The sequence below is a fragment of the Brienomyrus brachyistius genome, chromosome 8, assembly GCF_023856365.1.
Source record: "Brienomyrus brachyistius isolate T26 chromosome 8, BBRACH_0.4, whole genome shotgun sequence".
Taxonomy (NCBI): Eukaryota; Metazoa; Chordata; class Actinopteri; order Osteoglossiformes; family Mormyridae; genus Brienomyrus; species Brienomyrus brachyistius.
In genome coordinates this window covers 21011819-21035910 of record NC_064540.1, presented here as the reverse complement: position 1 = coordinate 21035910, position 24092 = coordinate 21011819, and the positions used below count along the sequence as shown (strand labels likewise).

The following is a 24092-nucleotide window of genomic DNA, read 5'->3' as shown; positions in this document are numbered from 1 at the left end:
CCCTATTGCAAGCTGTGCTGCTCCAAAGGATTGATGCTTTGTCTGGTGCTAGCTTGTATTTTTAGAATGCTGGTGCCAGACCATATTAGTCCCAGAGGGAGATTCTGGAAGGTCCGTCATGGGACGAGCATACCCAGACTGTGAATGGGGAAGAACGCTTTGCTGACGTAGGGAGGTGGAGCTCCTGTGAGAAGGGCGACCTTTGATGTGTTTATCTTCTGGGGGGGCCCTGGAGCTCTCAGGAGCTTTCTGACTAGTGTCCGCGTTCTCTGCTTCAGGAAGAGGACCTGAGAGGGAGGTGGGATTGGCTGCAATTGATGCAATTGTGGAATACTTCCCATTGTCCAGCTTCCGTTGATATAATCAGTGTAAACCCCCCCCCCCCCCCCCCCCGCCAAGGCCAGTCGGTGATTTTACAACAGCCAAGCGTTCTTCAAGTGTAAACAAAAGCACAGGTCAACCTGGCAATTTCCATTACCTGTCAGCTTGCCGACGGTGTGGGGATGTTGGTAGCTGGAGTTATTACTACCTGTTATTCACCCAACTTGACATCTGACTGCTTCAGAAAGAAAGCAGTTTTTTTGTGAACTATACACAGTCAGGATTTGAAGTTCATTCGAGTTTACAGCAAGGTTTACCTCTACCGGAACATTCTGTGAAGTGAACATGAGACATAAAACACTGTGACCATAATCGCTGGATACTTCTCCTTGGCTTTGAATTATGGTTAGAGTTGAGGCAGAATGTGGAAAAATATGGTCTCTCTCTTAAGCTGGTTTTGGGCAGGTCATGTGATCTGGCTGTTGCCGAAAGCTGCATGCCTGACCATTCTATCCTCTGACCAAAATATTCCACAATCTGATAGACGGTAAATGAACAGGCTGAGTGGTGACCCTTTGTAATACGGTTCCTTAGTAACTTAGTAGAAACTCATTTACTACTCAAATACAAATCATGTACAAGTAGTAGCTACTTGAGGTTAAAGATGCGTTACGATTCATTAATGATGAACAAACATAGGATAAGAATTTCACTTTTTGTGTTATTCATTATTTGTTCCTTCAGTAGTTCACAAACTTTTATTGAATTAACAGATACAGTAACAAATATTCATTAATGATGATTGAACGTGACACGATTATTTCACTTTCTATGTCATTTATTATTTATTCTCTCAGTAGTCCACAAAAGGTTGTTTATAGACTAATAGATGTAGTAATTAATACAATACTAGAGCACGTTATTAACATAATAATGACCATCCATCTGTCCATTTTTTTAACCATTTGTCCTATTCAGGGTATCGGGCGTCTGGAATCTATGGGTGCAAGGCAGGTACAACCCAAGAACCCACACCATACACTAACACACATATCCACACGCAGGCAATTTTGGACTGTGGGGGAGAAAGTTCAGTACCTAGGAAAAACCCCATGATGACTCAGGGAGAACATGCAAACTCCACACACAAGGAGAACATGCAAACTCCACACAAAGGGAGAACATGCAAACTCCACACAAAGGGAGAAGATGCAAACTCCACACAAATGGAGAACATGCAAACTCCACACAAAGGGAGAACATGCAAACTCCACACACAGGGAGAACATGCTAACTCCACACAAAGGGAGAACATGCAAACTCCACACACAGGGAGAACATGCAAACTCCACACAAAGGGAGAACATGCAAACTCCACACACAGGGAGAACATGCAAATTCCACACACAAGGAGAACATGCAAACTCCACACAAAGGGAGAACATGCAAACTCCACACAAAGGGAGAACGTGCAAACTCCACACAAATGGAGAACATGCTAACTCCACACAAAGGGAGAACATGCAAACTCCACACACAGGGAGAACATGCAAACTCCACATAAAGGGAGAATATGCAAACTCCACATAAAGGGAGAACATGCAAACTCCACACAAAGGGTGAACATGCAAACTCCACACAAAGGGAGAACATGCAAACTCCACACAAAGGGAGAACATGCAAACTCCACACACAGGGAGAACATGCAAATTCCACAACAAGGGAGAACATGCAAACTCCACACAAAGAGAGAACATGCAGACTCCGCACACAGGGTGAACATGCAAACTCCACACAAAGGGAGAACATGCAGAATCCACACAAAGGGAGAACATGCAAACTTCACACAAAGGGAAAACATGCAGAATCCACACAAAGGGAGAACATGCAGACTCTGCACAAAGGGAGAACATGCAGACTCCGCACACAGGGTGAACATGCAAATTCCACACAAAGGGAGAACATGCAAACTCCACACAAAGGGAGAACATGCAGAATCCACACACAGGGAGAACATGCAAACTCCACACACAGGGTGAACATGCAAACTTCACACACAGGGAGAACATGGCAGAGACTCAAATCCTGGTCCTGGAAGCGCTAACCAGTGCACTACCATGCTGCCCCACATAATAAGGAGCTTAAGAAGATGGTCAATTAACAATAACGACTAAATGAAATTAGGAAAAAATGAACCCCAAAGAGCAGAGATCAGTTTCCAGTCTATATAACATGGTATGTGTTTTGAATAGATGGATTAATTAGATATGAAAGTAGACAACGGTTGCATGTTTTCCCACTTACTCTGATTTCTGTCCACAGTCCAAACACATCCACCTTTGATGAATTGCTGTTCATCATTAAAGATAAATAATTATTATTTGCCATTTGCACAAGTACATTGGAACTCTTCTGTTTGCCTACTGCATCTTGCTGTCCATAGATTGGGGATCACAGTGTAGGGTTATCCAACATGTGGCACCCCAGGAGCTGGGGGGTAAAGGCCTTGCTGAAGGGTCCACAGACATGTAATTCGTCCATCAAGACCAGCGGTCTTCTGATCACAAGCAGAGAGACTTAGCCAGCAAAGCCGCTCACTGCCACCAATCAATGAATTGTGACAGATAATTTATTTCAAGGAGTTACTATATTTGTTACTATAGTTGCTAATTCTATAAATCATAGTGAACTACTGAAGGAAACACTGAAAGAAGAAATAATGAATAACACAAAAAGTGAAATATTGATCTCATGTTTGTTCATCATGAATTAATCATAACACGTCTTTTAACTGAAGTAGCTACTATAATTGTTCATCATTTGTACTTGAGTAGTAAATGAGTTATTGCAAAGTGTAACCAGCTGAGTTGCATTTCTGTCAGGCTTTTGAGCAGTAGACCTTCACGATTAACCTTTACATTCCATACAGTGTATATTATATTTGTATTTAGCGTTATAGAGCATATACAAGCTTTTAGAGAAATTGGAACATTTTCTTTGCTGTGATCATTATTTACATAGTGTGCCTTATGGCAGGCTAGCATCCCATTAAATGTGTGCCCTGTTCATGACTGCCCAGCATAGGTCCTAGGCTCCCCTGTCACACTGACCAGAATAAGTAGTTGGAAAATAGAAAATGAATAAATGAATCCAGATTATACAGGTAAGTGAAAGGCTTTGACCAAGAACTTCAGCGCTTATCTTGGATTCTTTTCCCATGAGTCAGACAGCCAGCTTAAATGGTAAGGGTCACATGCTCCAGTGACAGGTATGTTAAGGGGAATGACAAGTGCGTAGTGCATTCCTTTTCTGTCACCACTTAAGTAGACACCAAAACAACTTTGCTCTTGTATACAACCGGTTTTCCAGATTAATTACGAAGCTGGCTATTATTGTCATACCTTCAATTGTTTTATCTTTAACATTTGATTGAATGATCGATAGCATGATGCATGTGAGTTACAGCCGTCAGCTGGAACATGCTGTTCAGTCTGAGATCAAGAGCCAGGGGGCTGGGGGTGCAAATGTGGTCAGCAATTATGTTCTTCTTTTATGAAAGCAAAAAAATCTACCATCTTCATATTAAATCACTAGTGACCATGTGACACTAACTATACCAGATTGAGAATAACCTCTTTACACTTTGATTCAAGAATTTCTTCACTGTCAATGCCAGGGACATTACTGATGGTGTCATTTATGTAGATTCATATGTAAGTCTTTTTTTCAAGAAGAGGTTCTTGACAAAAGGTTTGAGTTCTAGTGGAATTTATGGAACACAGTGAAGTAAGTGTTATTTCAGAAATTCCAATTAACCAAGCTCCCTGTCCATGTCTACATCACACTATATAAAATAAAACATGATAAACCTGCTAGGCACAATAATTCATCTGGAAGATGTACAGAAAGAGCATTGCAATGAACCAACCGGAAAACAGCACCACAAAGAGGTGGGTTTGTATAGACCTGCCATTTGCCCTCGGGCAAGACCCTTAATGGTTACATGTGAATTGGCTTGACAATATACAAATGGGGTAAACTGCAAGCAATGAAAATTGAGAGAGGTGGAGCATGGAAGGTACAGAGGGTTCTGGAAAAGCAACATTCCTCTGCGATGATGCAGACTCGTACAATGCAGGGCAATCTCTCTCGCAGGTGTGAACATCCAGCGACATGTAAGTGCTGGACTGGCAGGTAAATCACCAAATTCCATAGGACTTGTGGAGGAAACTTCAGTTTTAATCAGTGGCATTTGCTTTACGTTATATTCCAATTGTCTTGTTTATTTTCATGCATATAGCTCTGGAAAAAATTAAGAAACCACTCTATTCAAACAAAAATGTTGTATTTTTAAATCCAGGTTTAATCCTGGTTTTGCTGGCAGAAGGCTACAGTGCGAGGGAAGCTGGTTCCTGGCTCAGAGTTTCTAAGAACAAGGTGAAGTAGGAGACACTGGCAATAACAAAAAACCTGCCACATAGAGGACAGAAGCAACTTTATAACATCAGAGATGAGCCTCAACTGATCCGGAAGTACCTTATAAATCAGAGGATGATCTCAATTGACCTTCAAAAGGAATAGGAAACATTAAGTGGTGTGAATTGCGATGCTAGGACAACAGGCTCCAAGCAGGACTGAAGACCCACAAAGCAAGGAAGAAGCCCTTCATCAATGAGAAGCAGGGAAGAGCTGAAGGTTGCAAAAAATTGCATATTTTACACAGGCACATAACTATAATTTGAGAAATGAGTGAAACTGATCATTTTGGTGTTGTCTCTGAATTTTTTTTCCCCAAGCCGTAATTTTTTTTTTTATTCTTCGCCCTTGTCACCTTGGGATTTCAGATGAGGCAGCAGCAGCAAACACCCACATAAACACCAGCAGCCAGTCCACATTTCTGCTCATATCCTCTTGGTAAGAGATGTTGCCATTCATTCTCATTATTTTAGGAGGAGACTGACATTTCTACTGCTGATGTCTCCAGAACGATTCAGCTCCCAGCAGAACAACATCTGCCAGATAGATAGCACTAAATCAACTGTCCCTTTAAACCACATATGTGCCCTTGAGAGGTAAAGTGGGCTATCCCACATTTTTGACCCCTACCCCCTTTTTGTTGAATATTTTCAATTGGATAAGTTGTTATTATCTAAGTCATACCTCTGTGCTACCTATGATATATATCAAGTACAGGGTATAGGCACATAGATTTTTTGAAAAAATTTCAACTCTGGAGCTCATTTTCTCAACTTTGTTTTTGTGTTAGCCCACTTTACCTCTCAAGGGCACATATGCAAAGGGTAAAATATTAGAAATATACCATGATCCCGCAGGTACCATGGGCGAAGTGTAGCAGGGACTAAGTACTGCTTGCCATGCAACATTGTTCATAACTGGATGGTTTTTGAAGTGCTGTTGGCGCCCAGTGTGATCCATGTTGTCCTGAGGCATTGTGCCTCCCCTAGGTCAACAGTGGCCAAAGTCAGACATGCTTATTTTTCAGTTTGCCGCACAATGCTGGTGATTCCAGTCCAGCCACCCACCCGTCCGCCCGTCTACCCGCTCCTTTGTTTCAAGATTTTGTCTGTTTTTGTTTTCATTAGCTCTCAAAGGAGCCCAAGGGGACGCGATGGGGAAGCCGGCTCCTCAGTGAGTGAGTGGCCCTTACCAGCTTCCATATTTTTCATTTCTGCGACCACAAACGCTGACTTTCCTGTTCGGTGTGCTGTAATTGTTTGGCTTTGTGTGTCATGTTTCTCGACATAGCCCCCTCACGTACCCCCAACCCCCTCACGTCCCCCCCACTCCCTCACGCAACTCTGAGCCCCTCCCATAGCCCCTGAGCCCTTCACATACCCCCGACCCCCTCATACACCCCCCATCCCCTCACATACTGGCAAACAAAAGCTGAGACTGAAGCACTGTCAGTCAGCTATTCTGCCCTCCTCACAGCAAATTCCATTGTGACATCTAATCCATGGATGAAGATACGTCAGTAATTACTGGAGCATAAATCAAATGATTTTCTTCAAACCAAACGCTCCAGTATCTCTTTCTCATAGCTCCATGGGTTAAAGGGTCCAGCTGCCCCCTACGTGACCTTTAGGCTGACCCAAGTATCTATGGTGGGATTATCTTCCTCATAGCAGCGGCATCTTTACGTTTGGAAAATAGGATCCCCAATTTAGTATTCAATTACAGTTTGAGGATGTGCAACCAATTTAGAGGTCAGTTTGAAGAAAATGTGATCATGAGGCCTAAAGTTTGGGCAAAACTTCCATGCTTCCTTTAGTCTAATATTAGCCTTAAGATATTTTAAAATACAGTGCCACAACCTAAGATGTTGGACATCCCACCTTAGGGATATTGATCTCAGGGAGGTAGTTGAGGGGCATCCGGCAAGGTGGGGGTGCTGGGTGCTAATGCGTGTATGCATGATCAGCTTGTCTCATGCTGATGATGCGTGTATGCATGATCAGCTTGTCTCATGCTGATGATGCGTGTAAGCATGATCGGCTTGTCTTATGCTGATGATGCATGTAAGCATGATCGGCTTGTCTCATGCTGATGATGCGTGTATGCATGATCAGCTTGTCTCATGCTGATGATGCGTGTAAGCATGATCGGCTTGTCTTATGCTGATGATGCATGTAAGCATGATCGGCTTGTCTCATGCTGATGATGTGTGTAAGCATGCCAGTCTCTGTTTTTTTGCTTTTCTTTTGTCTGCCATGCATGTACCCTCTCATGCTTGGTGGGTATTACAGTAAATCCATATATATATATATTGCTGATTGGTATGGGGGGGCAAAGTCTAGTGACTTGGGCTAGCGAGTGGTGGTAAAACTTGGAGCGAGGTTGCAGTGGTAAAACTTTTTTATCACCACTGAATAGCAGAACAACATATTTCCAGGACATTGCACACCATTTTGTGAGAGACTCCCGGAACTTCCGGGAGAGGTGGGATGTCTGTGATGTGTGTAAGAACAATTTGCTTCACTGATGATGTGTATAAGCATAGTTTTACAGTCCCACATTGATGATGATTGGCTTGTCTCATGCTGATGATGCGTGTAAGCATGCCAGTCTCTGATTTTTTGCTTTTCTTTCATCTGCCATGCCTGTGCCTTCTCATGGTTCTGTTCCTATCAGTCAAACTCTAAGAGTTTAGCGGTCCTCTAAAGTCTGGTTCACAGGTCCTGAAACTCTGAGTGTTACTCTCTTTGTGACAGAGGGCTCTACTTATAATATTAGGTTTATATATGGAAGATACGATGTGTATACTAAATATATTCAATTTATATAAACAGGTGGTTGTGTAAGTCCACTGGTATCGTGGACTGGTATCCGGTTCAGCACCCTCTGCCTCCTGGGATAGGCAACAGTATCTCCACACCCGTGGAACTGACAAGTGGTTATGGATGATGTGTGAGTAGATGGAAGTGAAATGAATACATTTATAACTTATATCAGCTGGGCGATAAATGTTGGGAAACCTCATGCATTTTCCAGGGGGTCAATAGCGTGACTTGGGGAATGTAAGCGACGTGCATTTGGGTTTCTCTGTTTCGTTGTGAGATTTCATTAGCTTTCCTAGGCCCAGACCGCCCTTCAATTTGCCAACCCGGGTCAGACAAAGCGACAGACTGGTCCTCTCCGCTGTCCTCACAGCTCACTTCCACCCCTTTTGTCTCAGATTTTGCCTGTTATTGTTTTTGTTAACTTTCAAAGAGGTCCCGTAAGAGGACAGGATCCGACTCGGTCGCCAGGATCTGCACACTCATTCCTGATCGGTGCCAGTGATTATTTTCATTTTTACTCCTGTCTACCTGGGCCAAATGACACCCTACCCTGTCAAACAAAAGGCATCCACATTGTTTAATTTATTTTATTGTTACAAAATATTTATTTTACTGGGTTTTGACAATGAACATGCTGCATTTGGGACACGGACATCTGCATGATTCACTCATTTCAGTTTGGTATGTGTCACCATTTTGCGGCAGTTACAGTAAGTTCTTTGTCTTACTTAAAGTAAATCATCGTTTTTGCCGGAAAAACCAGTTCCGCACATCGGAGCAGCTTGTACTGAATGATTTGGAGTTTAGAAGGGTTTAAAAGGCACTTACCCATTTTGCCAGAACTATTTAAAGTTACTGAGTGCCCTTTTAATATATGTGCCAAAGGCTTTGAGCACCTGCCCCTCTGTGTGATTATTATGTATTATTATGTGGTAGTAAGGAGTGATCTTGTTAGTTCTGTGAGGACATTACACTTCCAATTTCCTGCTTCATAAGCACAAGGTCCATCCATCCATTTTCTGAAACTGCTTAATCCCAACTGGGATTGTGGGGGGGGACTGGAGCTTATCCTGTGAACAACGGGCACAGGTGGGAGCCAACCCTGGGCAGTCGCCAACACATTGCAGGGTGCACACACACACTCACAGGGACAATTTAGACTCACCGATCAACCTATTCTGCAGGCCCGTGGTAGGAAACTGGAGCCCTTGGCGAAAACCCACATGAACACGAGGAGAGCGTGCGAACTCCACACAGAAAGGACCTGGGACTGAACCCAGTACTGTCTTGCACTGTGCCACCACACCAACCCCAAGTGTAAGGTTGCCTGTACTATGACCTTCTAGGATGTCCATTCTTGCATGCTTTACAGCATGCATAATGTTAGTATTCAGCTTGATTTTTTATTGTTTTTATTTATTAGTTATCTTCATTAATGCTTATACTGTGTTTGTTGTTCTGTGTTTGAGATTACAATAATTTGAGATCATTGTGTGCTGGTTATGAATTATGATGATGATATCTCTCATCTCGGCCTAGTCCTAGTGGACATAGGGTCTACAAGCTCACACATCCAACAAGGCATACTTCCTGGCAGTGATGCCCATTTTACCCCAACTGAAAAACCACCGGTGTAGGAGTAGACCATTCACCAAAGCCCTGCCACTTCTCCAGGGGTGATTCTACTTGGCAGGATGCCATCAGGAAATGGAGCTCCTTGTCCACTGTTGTGATGCCTGAGCCACTTGTCGGTCAGTCACAAGGTGTTTGGCATAGTCTGACAGTGGCTGGGGAGCCACAAGACCTGCACTATTCCACTTCACCTTATTCAGGACTTCCACTGGACCTGGGTACCCAGTTAGCCATCCTTGTCATCTGACCCCAGTGTGGCTGGGACCGTTGTCTGCCCTTGGCCCTGTGAATCCATCGGAGACTGAGGAGCGCAGCGATGTGGAGATGGAGCAGCTACATTGTTTGTGGTAGCAGCTCTATGTGGTAATGAGCTTGTCCGTCGGGCAAAGGCAGGTTCTGGGGGGACTGTATGGCACGAATTGCATTCGTAAGGATTCTGTCCAGGGAGACTTGGCTTGGGTCTATTGTGTGAACCTTAAAACTCAGCAGTCACTCAGTGGTGCTTTGTGAAATGCTGGAATAGGTGTTGGACGCGGTGTCCTGTAATTGGCTGAAGGCCAGGAGATGCACCATGTTCTTGCATCAGAACCAGCTAACCCCATACCAGCCCCTCATCATCTCTCAGTCAGACATGATAATGAGGAGGACACCTTCCCTAATCCAACCCCAGGCCCAGAATCAGCTACCAAAAGATGCCAGGGATTGATCGGTGACAAAGCTGGCGTCCATATTGGATACCCCAGAAACCAGCACGTTTGGCTTGACTTTGGGGTCACCAGCAATGGGCAATATAGCATATTGAAGTTGATGTGGTCTCTACTGCTGCGTCATCCATCCCAGCATCCGATGCACTATAGATAATACTAGTTAATATTCATTTCCACAGATTTTTTTGGTTTGTTTAATGGTTGTGTTGTGTTTGATTTATTTTACAGTTGTCGTCTGTTTATGTTGATGAACTTTTTAAAATGAATATTAACGAAAATGTGATTTTATTTTGAAAGCATTTGGCACAAATCTTACATTTTAATTTGAAGAGAGCATCCTTATATATGGCTTATGCCGACCAGCATCTTGGTGATGACATCAGGCAAGGGCAACTAGCATGTTTGAACTGTGTGCTTGGGTGAAAAAATAAATAGCTTGATCTAGGTGGTAATGGTAGTATAGTCTCCCAGATCACATTATTACTAGCTACTATTACTAGGTACTAGTAGAGAGGTACAAGTACTAGGAAAACCAATTTACAAAGTTCACTGTTTACAGTGATATCAGTAACCTCAGACTCCCATCACACTTGCTATTTTGCATGACGAGAAACATATTTAAACATTTCTAACCTAATAATGACTGAAGCACATAGGAAATTTTACCATTCTGCCTTACCACCCAGTTAATATCATTTGCAGAATAACATCAACTGCTCTAAATAGTGGAAAGTCAAGACAAATATTGACGTCTTTTGCACTTGTCAGTGCATTGCATGCATTTTCTTCCATGGTTTTCCTTCTCAGTGTGTAAGGTAAGTGAAGACAAAGGCTTCATTTAAGGTGAGCAGTTGTGCTCATAAATCAGCAGTCTCAGTCCTCAGATTAACTGAGAATTCCAGCTGAACAATGTAATATAAGAATGCAACCTGTTCATCATTTTTGTGTGCTTAGAATGAAAGTATGTTTATTTTATCACGCTGTGTCTATATAGAAAAATACAGAGCGTTTATAAATTTGTAGGCAAGTCCACGATTTTAGCAATACGGTACATGATGCTTATGAAATTACTTCCCATTGCATCGATTAAAAAAGGTTAGTTTATAGATAAAAATTAAGCATGTCCATTATTTAGGATAAAGATTTGTGGTTAGAAATTTACGGGATAAATACAAACCACCTAGGAAAAGTCCCCATAAAAACAGTCAATCGTTGCTTTGAAGGTCTTGTAGTTGCAGTTCGGTGAGTCAAAAACAGAAACATGAAACATCTGTAAATTAGGTAAAGGCTACAAAGACGTTTGCTGGCGCCCTCTTGCTAACACGTTGCGAAATGTATCGCTTGGAGATCATTGACGAAGAATCGGTAGTTTTTCTACTTGCAAGGAACTTATCAAAGGCGTCTCTTCGACCTATCATTTCTCCTTAAAAATATGTATACACGCACGTATGCACACACACACATATATGTATATACATATATAATATATATATAATATATATATACAATTTATACAAATAAATAAGGATAAATAAAAATGCATAATAATGCATCTGGTTTCTTCCGAACGCACAGACAATGACAGGCAATTGCGTCATCCCTTATTTTTGCATTAGCCAATCACTAAACCAAGTAAGAGTCCGGCCTCCAGGCGAACCCTCCAACTTACCACGCCCCTTTCCAACAGCCAATCATAAATGAGACTCTCAGTAAAATATATTGACCGGTTGTTTCCTCCAAGAACAAGTTTTTAGCGTTGGGTCAGCAAAGGATAGTAATTTATTGCGGTAGAAATTAAAACAGAATTGTTCCTTAAAGCGAAGCAATGAACTGTGGAGCACTGAGACGCACTTTTTAACTAATAGCGAGTGTTCTTGTTTTTATACGTAGAATTTCACTGTTAGTTTACATTTTACTTTAAAGGAGTCAGGTTCGACTGTTCCTGGAGACAACAGAAATCACCTATTACTGACCTTCAACTGTAAACCGGTTATTACCATTCAAGAATAAAGCTCACTCCTTGCTGTGACCACGATGGATTCGGGCGGCAAGGTAAGATGCGATAAGCGCCGGGAGTAAATGTAAAGCTCGCACGTGGTTTTATTAAATAGTGCATTGGCATTTATTCCGTCAGGATCCGCCGCAAAGATTTTCGTTCAGAATTCATATAAGGGGAAATGGTTCTTTTGGCGCTTTGTTTTCCGTCACTGTAGGCACCCTAGAAACGTGTCGGGCTTCCGGCAAGAGGACGGCCTGCCTCCGTCGCGCTGCCGTAGCTGTGGCGTACGTGCGCTGGCTGAGTGACGCTGCTTCGCATCATGCAGTTACGCATGTGATTGATTCATACCGCATGCTTGATCTTAAAATACCAGTACCCCTTTTAACTTTGTATATTATACTTGGTTAAACAAAGTATTTATTAGAAAAGACCATTTTACTATTGTTACTTTTTACGATATGTATAAAAATTCATATTAAATTGAGGCTGGATGAATTATATAATTACAACGAAATCGTTAAACGTCGTTGTTTCTGCCTGTAGTTTGTTCTGATTCTCATAAGTGTGTCCCAGACGAGGATGAGGGAGCTTTCTGAACGGCTGATCCGTAGCACGGGAGTCTTCAGGGGGGGAAGGGAACATTGACGTGGAGCTAAGCACGCAGCTCTGCGCACGCAGCGCTGTATCCGTCTCCTCTTGCATTTAAGCCGGCCTGAGTTTGGTTGTGCACGCGTGTAGATGCCCGTAGGTGTGACTTGTGACTGTCCATCAGCATCACACTACTGAAGTAATTCGACTTTTTCCATCCACCCGTCCTTGTGTAAGTGAAAGCTTGCTTGTAGGGTGACTGACCTCACCTGCGGTATTAAATCCGCCAGTAACAGTAAGGCATTTAGAAAGTTCTATGTTAACTGTGATCCGTTGTTGCTCGTGACACCACTGAAGCGCAGTATTGGTTCGGCAGCATTTATCGGGAAGTAACAAAATTCGGCTTTTCAGACTTTTTGGACACATTCAGTACATTGACAAAGTTGTACCTCAAAGACATATTTGCGGAACCTGATAGGACCCTGTTTTTCTCTAAGCATAGTGTCACTCACTTCTGATTCAGTTTCTTGGAGTCAATGCCACAGTGGTGTAAATATTTTAACCACCTTTCCCATTTAAGAGTTAAAGATATTCTCTATTTTTTTGTGGTGTGTGGTTGAAGCGATTGGGTATTTGTTAACCATTTGTTCTCAGGAAAATTACATGCGCTTCTCCTGCTTTTGGAAAGACATTGGGGGTCGCGATTCGAAGCAATGGGAGATAATTAGGGATCCAGCTGCAAAGGGGCCAGAGTGTAACGCTCCAGATTGTAAAATAGCCTCTTCACCACACTGGCAACCCCTCCCATGTTTTTTGGGGGCTTTCGTTTGCACTAGGACAACTAGACGAAAAGGCTGTGCTTCCCTTTAGACCTACGGGATTATGTTTGACAACAGGCAATGATACGACTAATAGATGACTCTAATGGAAACCGTGAAAGTGTCCCTCCCTCATAGGACATAATGTGCTCAGGTGATACTTCAGAGGGGGCAGGTGGCATCTGGTTTCCTGGTGATATTTGAGGCAGGCAGAGACGTGACTGCCTGCCAGGCTCCGACTCCTGTGAATCTGGTTCTGTGGCTGTACGGTTTTGCTTGATCTTTTCAAGAATGGTTCTAGAGAAACCATATGATGTAGGGATTTTAATATGTAATCCCAGAAATCACTTTAAGGCAAAGCCAAGATGTCCTCCATTGGCCATCTGTGTCTGTCTGTCTTTAGTTTATTGCTTCACCATTGCTGCTTGTAACTCCATGGGATACAGCGCCATCACATCCCCTTGTGCTGGTGCACAGTAAGTGCCTTAGAGGTCTGATGTCTGAACATTCTAATACTGAAGCTCAGTGGCTTATTTAAGTTCAGCACCACACTATGGCCAGCCTAAGGCCACATTTATTACTGTTTTGCTGTTAAGTTCAAATAAGTCGGAAATGATTATATTGTCGCATATCTTCCGCTTTATAGACCCTCTGCAGTTTTTGGAGGATCTGTCAGCGGCGCGTTCTTGTTTTCTTTGTCGATGTATATGTGGCATTAATACGGTATTTCTCGCAGTCTGACTTCATTTTTATATGGTAGGTGGCCGATTTTTTGGAAGTGACGGACGGCCGCTTATCTACCTGTTCGTTTCAATATAAGTAAATCTCTGTGGGAGAACCAAATCAGGATGGGGAGCGCCGCGCGTTAAACGCCGCTGCTATAAGCGCTTTCTCACAATACGTGTGTCCGTGCTGGTGGCGTCGTTCGGCTGGAGGAAACATTTAGGGCAGAGTTTAAAACGATACCGGGAGCCATTTCAAGGCTGGGGCCGTGATGTAAGGATTAGGGGTGTGTGTGCGCGCGGTGCGCCGCCCCCTCCGGGAAGCGACGCGGCCGACACAAGGTCCTTCGTTCCCGACATGTCGCGGGGCGAATCAACACGAAAAATACTTCAAAGTATAATATATGGAATTTAATGGACCCGTGCAATGCAAATGACACATCTTTTGTATGTGTTGTTTGATTTTGTACGTTTGTTTTGAGGGAGTTTTCTTTCTGAAGAGCCATGGAGGAGGTGGAAATTTATTAATTGTTATGAAATTTGTATGTTCGTTAAGGACTTTGCCAACAGTGTTTGCATTCCTGAATCGTTTATGATTCATGTCCTGTTTTCCTGGCTGGGAAAGCGACCCGACTCTGAACCTATTAACCCCGTGCGTCCTCATTGGCTGGCTGACCGGGGGGGAGGGGGTGTGGGGGACAGGATTGAGGGTGGTGCTTCACCCATGAGATTGTAGACAGGAAGGAGTCCTGTACTGTTTGCCTCTCCACATCCTTGCCTCTTCTCTCTCTCCAGCTGGGATCTCACGTTTATCAGCTAGCACATCCCCCCCCCCAGAATGAGCAGTTTTTACATTTCTGTGAAGGTGGACATTGCATTGTTGTCAAGAGCAAAATGCAAGGAAGAAGACTAGTCTAGAGTGATTATGGTCATACAAAGCCGTTTTTGCTCCACCTTTTAACGTTTTTTTTTTTTTTTTTTAAATAGTCTGCATTTGCGTAGATGACTTTAATTAACCTCTTGAGCCAGACCTTAGGCATAATGGCACAATTGAAATTCCATTTGTGAGGCATGAGTACGTTTGAGTTCTGACAGTGAATGCTCCGATTGTTATGACAAGTTCTTTTGTTTGTTTTTGACATCAAATCCTGGCTTTGTCTAAAACACTGCCAGTAGCCGATGGAGGTGTGAGGAGGAAGAGCAACGCCGCTCTTGATGCAGACCTGTGCTGCAGTTGTCTGTGGTACCAAAATGAAATGCATACCAAAGCGTGATATTAAAATCAAAAACCTTTCAGCAAAAAGATTTTACGGGGAATTGAGTATAAGATCTTTGAATTGTCACACACACAAAGCAACAGGAAGTAGGTGTTGCCTGGCATTGTTTTCACGAGTCCCTAAGATGCCATTGGTGCCCATATGTCTTCCTTACTCCCTGATGCTGGCAGGAAAGCTGCAAACACAGTGTGTATCACCGGCCTTTTCAGAGAAACCTTGTCTGCATTTTACAGCTGCACAGTACACTTGTGTTAGATCCAAGAATTGGGATGTAAACGGTGCTGGAGAAAGGAAGTGCACCCCCTTCATTCTGAGGCAGAAGGCGGCACAGTGAAATAGTCCTCTCTTCCCCGGGTGTGGTGGCGTTGAATGATATTATAACTTTAATTGTATTTAATATCGACAACAGCACTGTAAGCTGCAGTGAAATGTACAGATCCCTACACTGACTTCAGACTTAATTGACACTGCCGCTTTGTGCGGACTGCATTTGAAAAATGGACAGGCGTTACGCTTCCACGGCTAAGGCGTTAGCACATGTTTTCAGGATGAGATGTTTCCATTTAAACGCTTTTAGTAAGTTCCTGAATTGATGCAGTGGGGAGGGGAGGGGAGGGGGGGGTTGCCTTCACCAGCAAGGTCATTAAGTTGTGCTTCATGGCTGAGTGTGGCTCGACATGTCGTCTGTGATTGTCTCTTCAAATTTGTATGGTATTTCGGTTCCATTTGGCTCTTCTATTCTGTTGCATCTGCAATATTCTGTTTGACTGACCTGAAACTTTTGTCATATTTTCGTTGCAGGAAGTAACCTTCACGTTGATGCTGGCAGTGGTTACTGCTGTGATCGGCTCACTCCAGTTTGGCTACAACACCGGTGTCATTAACGCACCTCAGGAGGTAAGGCTGTTTGGAATTGGCGGGGGGTGGGGTAGGCTATATTTACTCTGCTTGACGTGGTTCTGCGTGCTGCCGCATTTTCCTGTATGCCCTGCCTCTCGTCAGCGGAGTTGTCAGGTGCAAGAGGGCCGGCTAATTATAGGGCTCTGCATATGTATGATTTTTTTTTTTTTTTTTTTTTTTTACCCCACCTTTTTATGGACGTCCTCCTTGCATGTGACTGTGTCCTGTCACGCACTTGGACGAGCTGGCAAACCTCAGGAAATGCTCTTTGCGTTGTACCTTCGTCGGTGGTGTTAGGGGGAAGCGTTTTATTTTGGTGTGTACGTGTCTGTGAAAGGCATTCAACAGCTGTCGGTACATGGGATCACAGGGCCAAGAAATTTAAATCCAGGCCTCGCTGTCTTAAGCTAGTTAGCCGTGTCACTTCAAAAATGACCCCGACCAATAAGGAGCGACGATTATGAAAGGAATCAATGTCTCACACGCAGTAGACTGGCAGAGTCGGTCCTCACGCCGAACACAAATAGCAGCCCTGATTAGCGTAGCTTCGCTAGGAATTCCCGGCCTGATTTGCTGCCCTTTAGTCGTGGGATAAATGTTATGTTTTGCAGGCTGGCCCGGACATGCTTGAAAGCTTGTCTAGCGCCTCACGGGCTTGTGAGGGACACATTCTTCCTAATTTTGGTCGGTCTTGTACATTCTTGGCCTGCTGAATGTAAATGCAAGGAGCATTAAGCTGGATTAGCATCCTGGGACATATAGATGTATTGCATTACCAAGCCCGTGAGCAGACAGAAGCGGACCTGCCTCATGTTCCAGTGCATGGGAAGAAAATGGGTAGCGCATTATTCAAGTCTTACACCGCATGCCACAATATTTACTTCTAACACTTTAAATCTGCTCGACTTAATCCTCTTCCCAGTTGAAAGTTGACACGATAAAGGAATGCAGTGGGTGAGATGGCCAGGTTTAAACGCCGCGCTGTCAAAGATCTGTCGTTTAATTTTTATTTTTTTTTGGGGGTAGGGTTTGGTCCGGTCATGGGGTCTGGAGGAGGATTGACCTTGGGTAAAAGTTTAGAAGTCAGATTCTGTAAGGAGAGCCCAGTGCCTGTACTGAAGGCGGTCTCAGTCCCTTGTTTGTCAACAATGAGTCACAGGTTTCTGGGGAAAGCTGGTAACTTGACACTCTGGCCCCCAGGATCTGTATCAAATGTTTCTTGCCAATAGAGATGGTCTGACCCCTATTGGATGGTTCCTGTACTGCAGTCCTCCAATTGTTGACATGGAAAACATTTTTGTTTGTTGAAATGGTTTTTGCCAAATCATTTTTCATTTGTCTAGTTATATTTTATGCTTTTTATGTTATTGTTTTATGGTTTTTCCATCAAAGTCATTCCACAATCCGTTTGCGGTGGGCAGGGTGAATTTGTAAGTCAATGTTGTGAGCACAGAGTCACCCTGTTATCTTGCCGGCAGATCATCGAGGCCTTCTACAATGAAACCTGGTTCGACCGTTATGATACCTCCATCACCAAAACGGCGCTCACCACGCTGTGGGCCATCTCGGTCTCTGTCTTCCCTGTGGGCGGCATCATTGGCTCATTCTCTGTGGGCCTCTTTGTCAATCGCCTCGGCAGGTACGCCAGCCCCACGCATCCTGTCCCCGAGCTTCATTTTATGCAAGCTTAAGGATTATGATGTAATTTAATGAGCTTTAAGAGGTTTGTGGACATTCTTGCTGTATTCACCTTTTTTTGTCATTTTTTCATAAATAAATGTGTAAATATTGGACTATTTTGTCACTGTGGGATTTCCCCCCTCCCCTCCCTCTTGCAGGAAGAACTCCATGCTGGTGGCTAACATCTTAGCATTCATCTCGGCAGCCTGTATGGGCTTCTCCAAGTGGGGGGGTTCCTTTGAGTTGCTAATCGTTGGCCGCTTTATAGTAGGGCTGTACTCGGGCCTCTCCTCCGGCTTCGTGCCCATGTACGTGGGCGAGATCTCTCCTACCAACCTTCGCGGGGCACTGGGCACCCTCCACCAGCTGGGGGTCGTCATCGGCATCCTCATCGCGCAGGTCTGCTACTTTCGCTTCTAAAACCGCTGAATGTGTCTGCTTGCTAAGTGCTTTACTCTAGCTAATAACATCAAAGGCTCACACTTGATCTATTGCAAATGGGTTGGTTGCTATTGAATAGTTATTCCAAGAATGTGACAAGTATTACTTTATCAGTAATGAGCAGTAATGTAATAATGATTGATTGAATAAATGAGTGGTACTTGGGTGTAAGAGGAGCCGGGATAGTTCCACTTATATAGTTTAGTCATCATTATGGTGGCTATATACAGTACAACTGAAGTGCTGATGCCCTCCCACTGCCCCAGGTGTTTGGCCTCGATACCATCTTGGGCAACGAGACCCTGTGGCCCCTCCTACTGAGCTTCACCTTCCTTCCAGCCTTGCTGCAGTGCATCCTGTTGCCCTTCTGCCCCGAAAGCCCTCGCTTCCTGCTCATCAACCGCGGCGAGGAGAACAAGGCCAAGAGCAGTGAGTCTGCCGCGCACGTCCGGCGGGCCGAGCCCCCGGCAAACCACACACGTGCCAGGCCCGCTTATTCCTGACACGCGCGTTAAGTCTCGTCAGCGGTGGGGTACAGCTAGTCGAAAATTTCGCCTCGATAACTGCCGATCTGCTGACCGCAAAGTTTAATTCGATAACGCTAAACCGATGGACCGTGACATTAAAACATTAGCATAAGCGAACGAGTTGCACAACTAAGCGAGAAATCCAGCTTTGTGGTTAGTGGATTAGCGAAACCCCGGAGTCTCATTAAATCAGAGTAGAGGATTCTGGCTTATTTACAAAAATAAATCCAGTACAATTTATATGGAATTTTAAGCATGCACTTTAAATGGTGCTTGTGTATGACAACTAGTAGAAGGGGAATGAAATCTGGTCCTTGGGCTTGGTATGCCCTCTCCCTGATGGTCATCTCACTTTTACCACTACAGTTCTGATAAAGCTGCGCGGCACCAGTGATGTGACTGTCGACATGCTGGAGATGAAGGAGGAGAGTCGGCAGATGATGAGCGAGAAGAAGGTGACGCTGAAAGAGCTGCTCCTGTCGCAGCAGTACCGCCAGCCGCTCCTGGTGGCAGTCATGCTGCATCTCTCCCAGCAGCTCTCGGGGATCAATGCTGTAAGTGCCCTGCCGTCACCCCAGGACACCTGAAACACAAGTTAAAGTGCGTAACGCCCTTTACAGCATTTCGTTTATGGCTGTAATGAAGCATCTGTCGATATTGATCGTGGAACGTAGTTTTACCAACTGTTTGTAGTCGTTCCCAGATTTGCATGAATATTTATCATTTGAGCCCAACTTCATGTTTTTTTTTTTTTTTGACAGCCTTAATTTTTATTACGTAGAACCCCCCCCCCCCCCCCTTCCATTTTATGGTTGCCCTCTGTGCACCTGCCCTGAAAATAATTTGCCACTGTGCATAACCCTCCTTTGTCTTTCTGTTTCAGGTCTTCTACTATTCCACTGACATTTTCAAAAGGGCGGGGGTCTCTCAGCCCGTCTACGCCACCATCGGTGCCGGGGTGGTCAACACAGCCTTCACTGTTGTCTCGGTAAGGTCCGCCAAACCCATGATTTCCGCTTGCTTTACGTCGGCATCCTTGGTATGTCTGAGGATGCCCGGGGTGGTGCTGGTGGTTCTCCATCTCTCATCAGAATTTATATTTTTATAACTTTGAGAGCCACCAGAGGTGCATGTGAGCTTCTCATTAACATGTCGACACTGAGATGGATCTCTTTAGACAAGACTTCATTCACAGGATTCAGCTCAGGGATGGTTTCAGGATTTCTTGTGTGTGTTTTTTTTTTTTCCTGGAACTACTTAGCCCTGAATTATTTCAGTAAAATATCCACCTAAATCTACGTAGACGCTACATGGCTTCAGGTTGAAATGTCAGCCGAGTAACAGAATGTAAATGGGAAGTGTTTCTGTGCTCCTCTTCACCCTAATGCTCTCTCTCCGGTACCCAGTTGTTCATCGTGGAGCGTGCTGGGCGTAGGTCCCTCCACCTGGTCGGCCTGCTGGGGATGGCTGCTTCTGCCCTCCTGATGACCATTGCTCTGAATCTACTGGTACGTCACTCCATAAATTCAGTGATTGTTCTGCTCCTATAAGAATTCCCAAATCCGCACTCATTTATGTTGCATTTGAGTATCTATTTCTGAACGGCCATTCTCCATATAGGTTCCTTATTTCCGTATACACTCCATTTCCTCACCACAGGAACAGCTAGAGTGGATGTCTTACGTCAGCATCATAGCCATCTTCTGCTTTGTGGCCTTCTTCGAGATCGGACCCGGGCCCATCCCCTGGTTCATCGTGGCCGAGCTCTTCAGCCAGGGTCCCCGCCCATCCGCCATGGCTGTTGCCGGTTTCTCCAACTGGACGGCCAACTTCATAGTGGGAATGGGCTTCCAGTACGTCCAGGTCAGTATCTTTAGCTGACCTGGCCGTTAAGGGAGCCGCACTAGTTCGACTCCAAGCCCATGTTGCAGCTCTAGCAGGACAGAAATGTGGGGAACTGACTTATTGGAAAGGTGTCCAGTGGTGTCCATGACTAACCTTCTGTATGACCCCCCCCACATTATGCTGCCAGTGATTGCTGCAGATTGCACGGCTGTGTGCTTAATTAAACACCTGTATGCCGGCGATGGATGTGTGTTGTGTGGCCAATTCCTGTAATTGCTATGAGTGTTCCGGTATTTTTCCCTGTATGGTGTATGTCCCCTGTGGCTGAAAGAGTGCATGGAAACTGGGAAAGGATTCATTTAAAGTGGACACTTGTTCATAGTGATTTTAAGGTATATGCTCTTAGTGGATTGAGGTCATGCCTAAGGAAAATGGATTGTACTTTCTGCGTGCATGAACATGCTATTGGCAGCTATCAGGATACGAAACGTCCTTCAGATGTGCTGTGATCTCTACTCCGCTTGTTTCGTAAGATCTGTGTCTCTCATCTCTTCCTTCTCCTCCCTCCCCACAGCAACTGTGCGGCCCCTATGTCTTCATCATTTTCATCGTGTTCCTGCTCTTCTTCTTCGGATTCACCTACTTCAAGGTGCCGGAAACCAAGGGGCGGACATTCGACGAGATCGCAGCGGGTTTCCGCTCGGAGAAGCCACCCGCGGAGGAACTCAACAGCCTGGGTGCCGGTGCCGATTCCGAGCTCTGAGACCCCGCCCTCCCCCACACCCAAATCCCAACCCATCCCCCCCCTCACACAGTCGTACGAGACGGCAGATTCCAACTACTGACAGACTCATAAAAAATGAGTGTCTCTCATTTACACTGGTTTCTGAGGATGGGCAAATTTTCTTATTGGGGGTGTAGGTAAAAATGATGTGCTCAGGACCATTGTGAAAATGTGGAGTTTATGGGGGGGTTATTTAAAGGGTGAAAATGTCTGAGGACGAGTTTCGTTCGATTGCTGTATGTCTTGGATTTTATTTTCCTTTACTTGGTGTGGATGTGCTCTCTGCACGTCTGCATAATCGCAATGAGCACAATTGGCACATTAAGATTTGTAATCTGTACGGTTTTTTTTCCCCTGGGTTTGCGCTAAACTTGGGCCTCCTCCTTTTCTGCTTCTTTCAATATGAGATGAACCAGCCTTTGGTTGACCCGAGGTCAATCTCTCGCAATCAGACATAAATGCATCGGGGGTGCCTGTGCATGTTAGTGATGGGGTCATCTCCTAGGAGGCGATCTTCTCGGTTTGTGTCAACCCAAGTATTTTTTTTTCAGTATTTTTTTTTGTTTACCTTAATAGAGATCCAGTTACTGAAGTATTTATTGTAGTCTGATTGTATTTATTGCACAACTTTTAATCTTCAAAAGGCTGTTTTTATTCTAAAAAAGGTTATGTAAATATTTTTTTTTTATAAGATGCTGTTTGACCATGTTAGTTTTATGAATTTGAATACTTAGTTTTTTTTTTTATTTTACAGTTTTGTTAAACTTATCTATTTGCTGTAGTGTCTCCATTCAGATATTAGTCAGATAAATACCCGGAAGACTGGTTTCAGTTGCCCTACTGTTTTTACGGCAGAAGCCCTTTACGGTATCATGAGATACTCATGTGTTACACATACAAGAGGATGTTTTAGTGGGCAGCGTCATGATAGTCATCTGACTGGATTCTTTTGTTTTGTTTTTTTTGTCCACACCCAGTAAGAATTCTGTGCAAACTTACTAATATGCTCCCCTTGAGTCAGTGCAATAATTACGCTGTTAAAATAAGGAAGTTTTAAGATTTAAAACTTGTAACGTTGTAAAATGTTAGTGTTGTGCATCAGTTCCGCTTAAAATCACCAGCAGAAGTAGAGGACACATTCCCTCTACACTGTGCTCGAATGTAAGCCCTTTCCGTACTAGACTGGGCCATCTATAACGGGGACCAATGTACAGCAGCCTCATCTACTAGGAGTAAGTGCTTCACTCACCAGCACTGATCCCAGGTCAGTGTGCAGCCTAGCATGTTTGAAAGCTGCACCGAGCAAGTTTCCCCTGTATATTTTACACCTTTATGAAAAGGACGGCATTGTATAGATTCACACTAGAAGAATGTCGTCCAGAAAAAGTGTTTCTCGCTAGAATGTGCAACGAAGCAACCAAATTGGATTATTTTCCAAACTCACAGAGGAATGTGGGGTCGTCTTTGCAATCTCAGATTTAGATATTTATAAGCCATTTATCTTATAGTTTAAAGGGCAAAAGCCCTGCATACAGCTCTGGGAAAAACTTCAGACCACAACAGAATTTTCAGTCTTATTCATTTCTCGATTTATAGGTATGCGAACGTGTAAAAGATTTAAAAAAAATTTTGCAACCTGCTGCCAGTCCCTTCACTGTTTCTCATTAATGAAGGGCTTCTTCGTTGCTTTATGGAACTTCAGTCCTGCTTCTAGCAGCCTGATATGAACTGTCCTAGCAGTGCACTTCACACCTGCACTTAATGTTTCCCATTCCTTTTGAAGGTCACTTGATGTCATCCTATGATTCATGAGAAACTGTGGGTTAACAGTCATCTCTGGCATTAAAAAAATCACGCCTGGCTGCTTTCTGGTTGTTCAAAGTGTCATTTTCTTTTTTTTTTATCCAGGGTTTGAAAATGCAGATTCTTAAGAACATAGTGGTCTCAATTTCCAGAGCTGTTCGAGTACCTGTTCGGGTTTCCCTGCACTATACAGCAGCACCTATATATATCGTTCTAGCCCAGGATGCTCAGTTGTTGGTCAGTCCTGGGTTAGTCCCATAGAACCAAAGCTTAACCACACTGCCTTTTGTTTCATTGTCACCAGCTGTGTTGCAGAAATGTTGACTGGGGAAAATAATGCTGAAAGTTGTTCTGCATACAGTTATGCAAACACTGAGGTCAAGCAATAAATACTGTAAAGGTCTGAACTATACCCAGAGGATGGTGTCCCATCCCGAAGAATGTAAATAGGTTAAATGATACATTGTTCATATTTGAGATTATAAAAATTACTGAATTGTGTTTTGTGGAGATCTATCCGCAGTTGTCCTCTTGTACTTCCACGTTTTTTTCCTGGTGTCTGAAAGTACATGTATATTTGTGTGAAACTAATGCAACCACACAACTGCTTTTTCTGATGTAAATGAATATTTACTATTTATTAGAAGTGCTTTTTGTTAGTGGTTTTTTCCAATTTAAATATTTGAATAAAAACAGAAAAAAAACTGTGGGCTGAAATGAGGAATATTTTGTAAATATTCCAACACG

The 24092-nt window shown here is 43.8% G+C and overlaps 1 protein-coding gene across 1 annotated transcript; it reads left to right on the top strand.

Moving 5' to 3' along the window:
• Positions 1–11694: 11694 nt before the first annotated feature.
• Positions 11695–23792, top strand: LOC125747891 (solute carrier family 2, facilitated glucose transporter member 1-like). The gene is made up of 10 exons (XM_049023490.1): positions 11695–12013; positions 16167–16262; positions 17744–17904; positions 18104–18344; positions 18653–18815; positions 19280–19467; positions 19797–19901; positions 20320–20421; positions 20573–20776; positions 21333–23792. Exons 1-10 carry the CDS (start codon positions 11996–11998, stop codon positions 21519–21521), a joined length of 1467 nt encoding a protein of 488 aa, XP_048879447.1. The 5' UTR covers positions 11695–11995; the 3' UTR covers positions 21522–23792.
• Positions 23793–24092: the final 300 nt, after the last annotated feature.

Coding starts and splice junctions, on each gene's coding strand:
- LOC125747891 (XM_049023490.1), top strand. Junction 17,905..18,103: donor TTTGTCAATCGCCTCGGCAG/GTACGCCAGCCC, acceptor TCCCTCTTGCAG/GAAGAACTCCATGCTGGTGG. Junction 20,422..20,572: donor CCATTGCTCTGAATCTACTG/GTACGTCACTCC, acceptor TCCTCACCACAG/GAACAGCTAGAGTGGATGTC.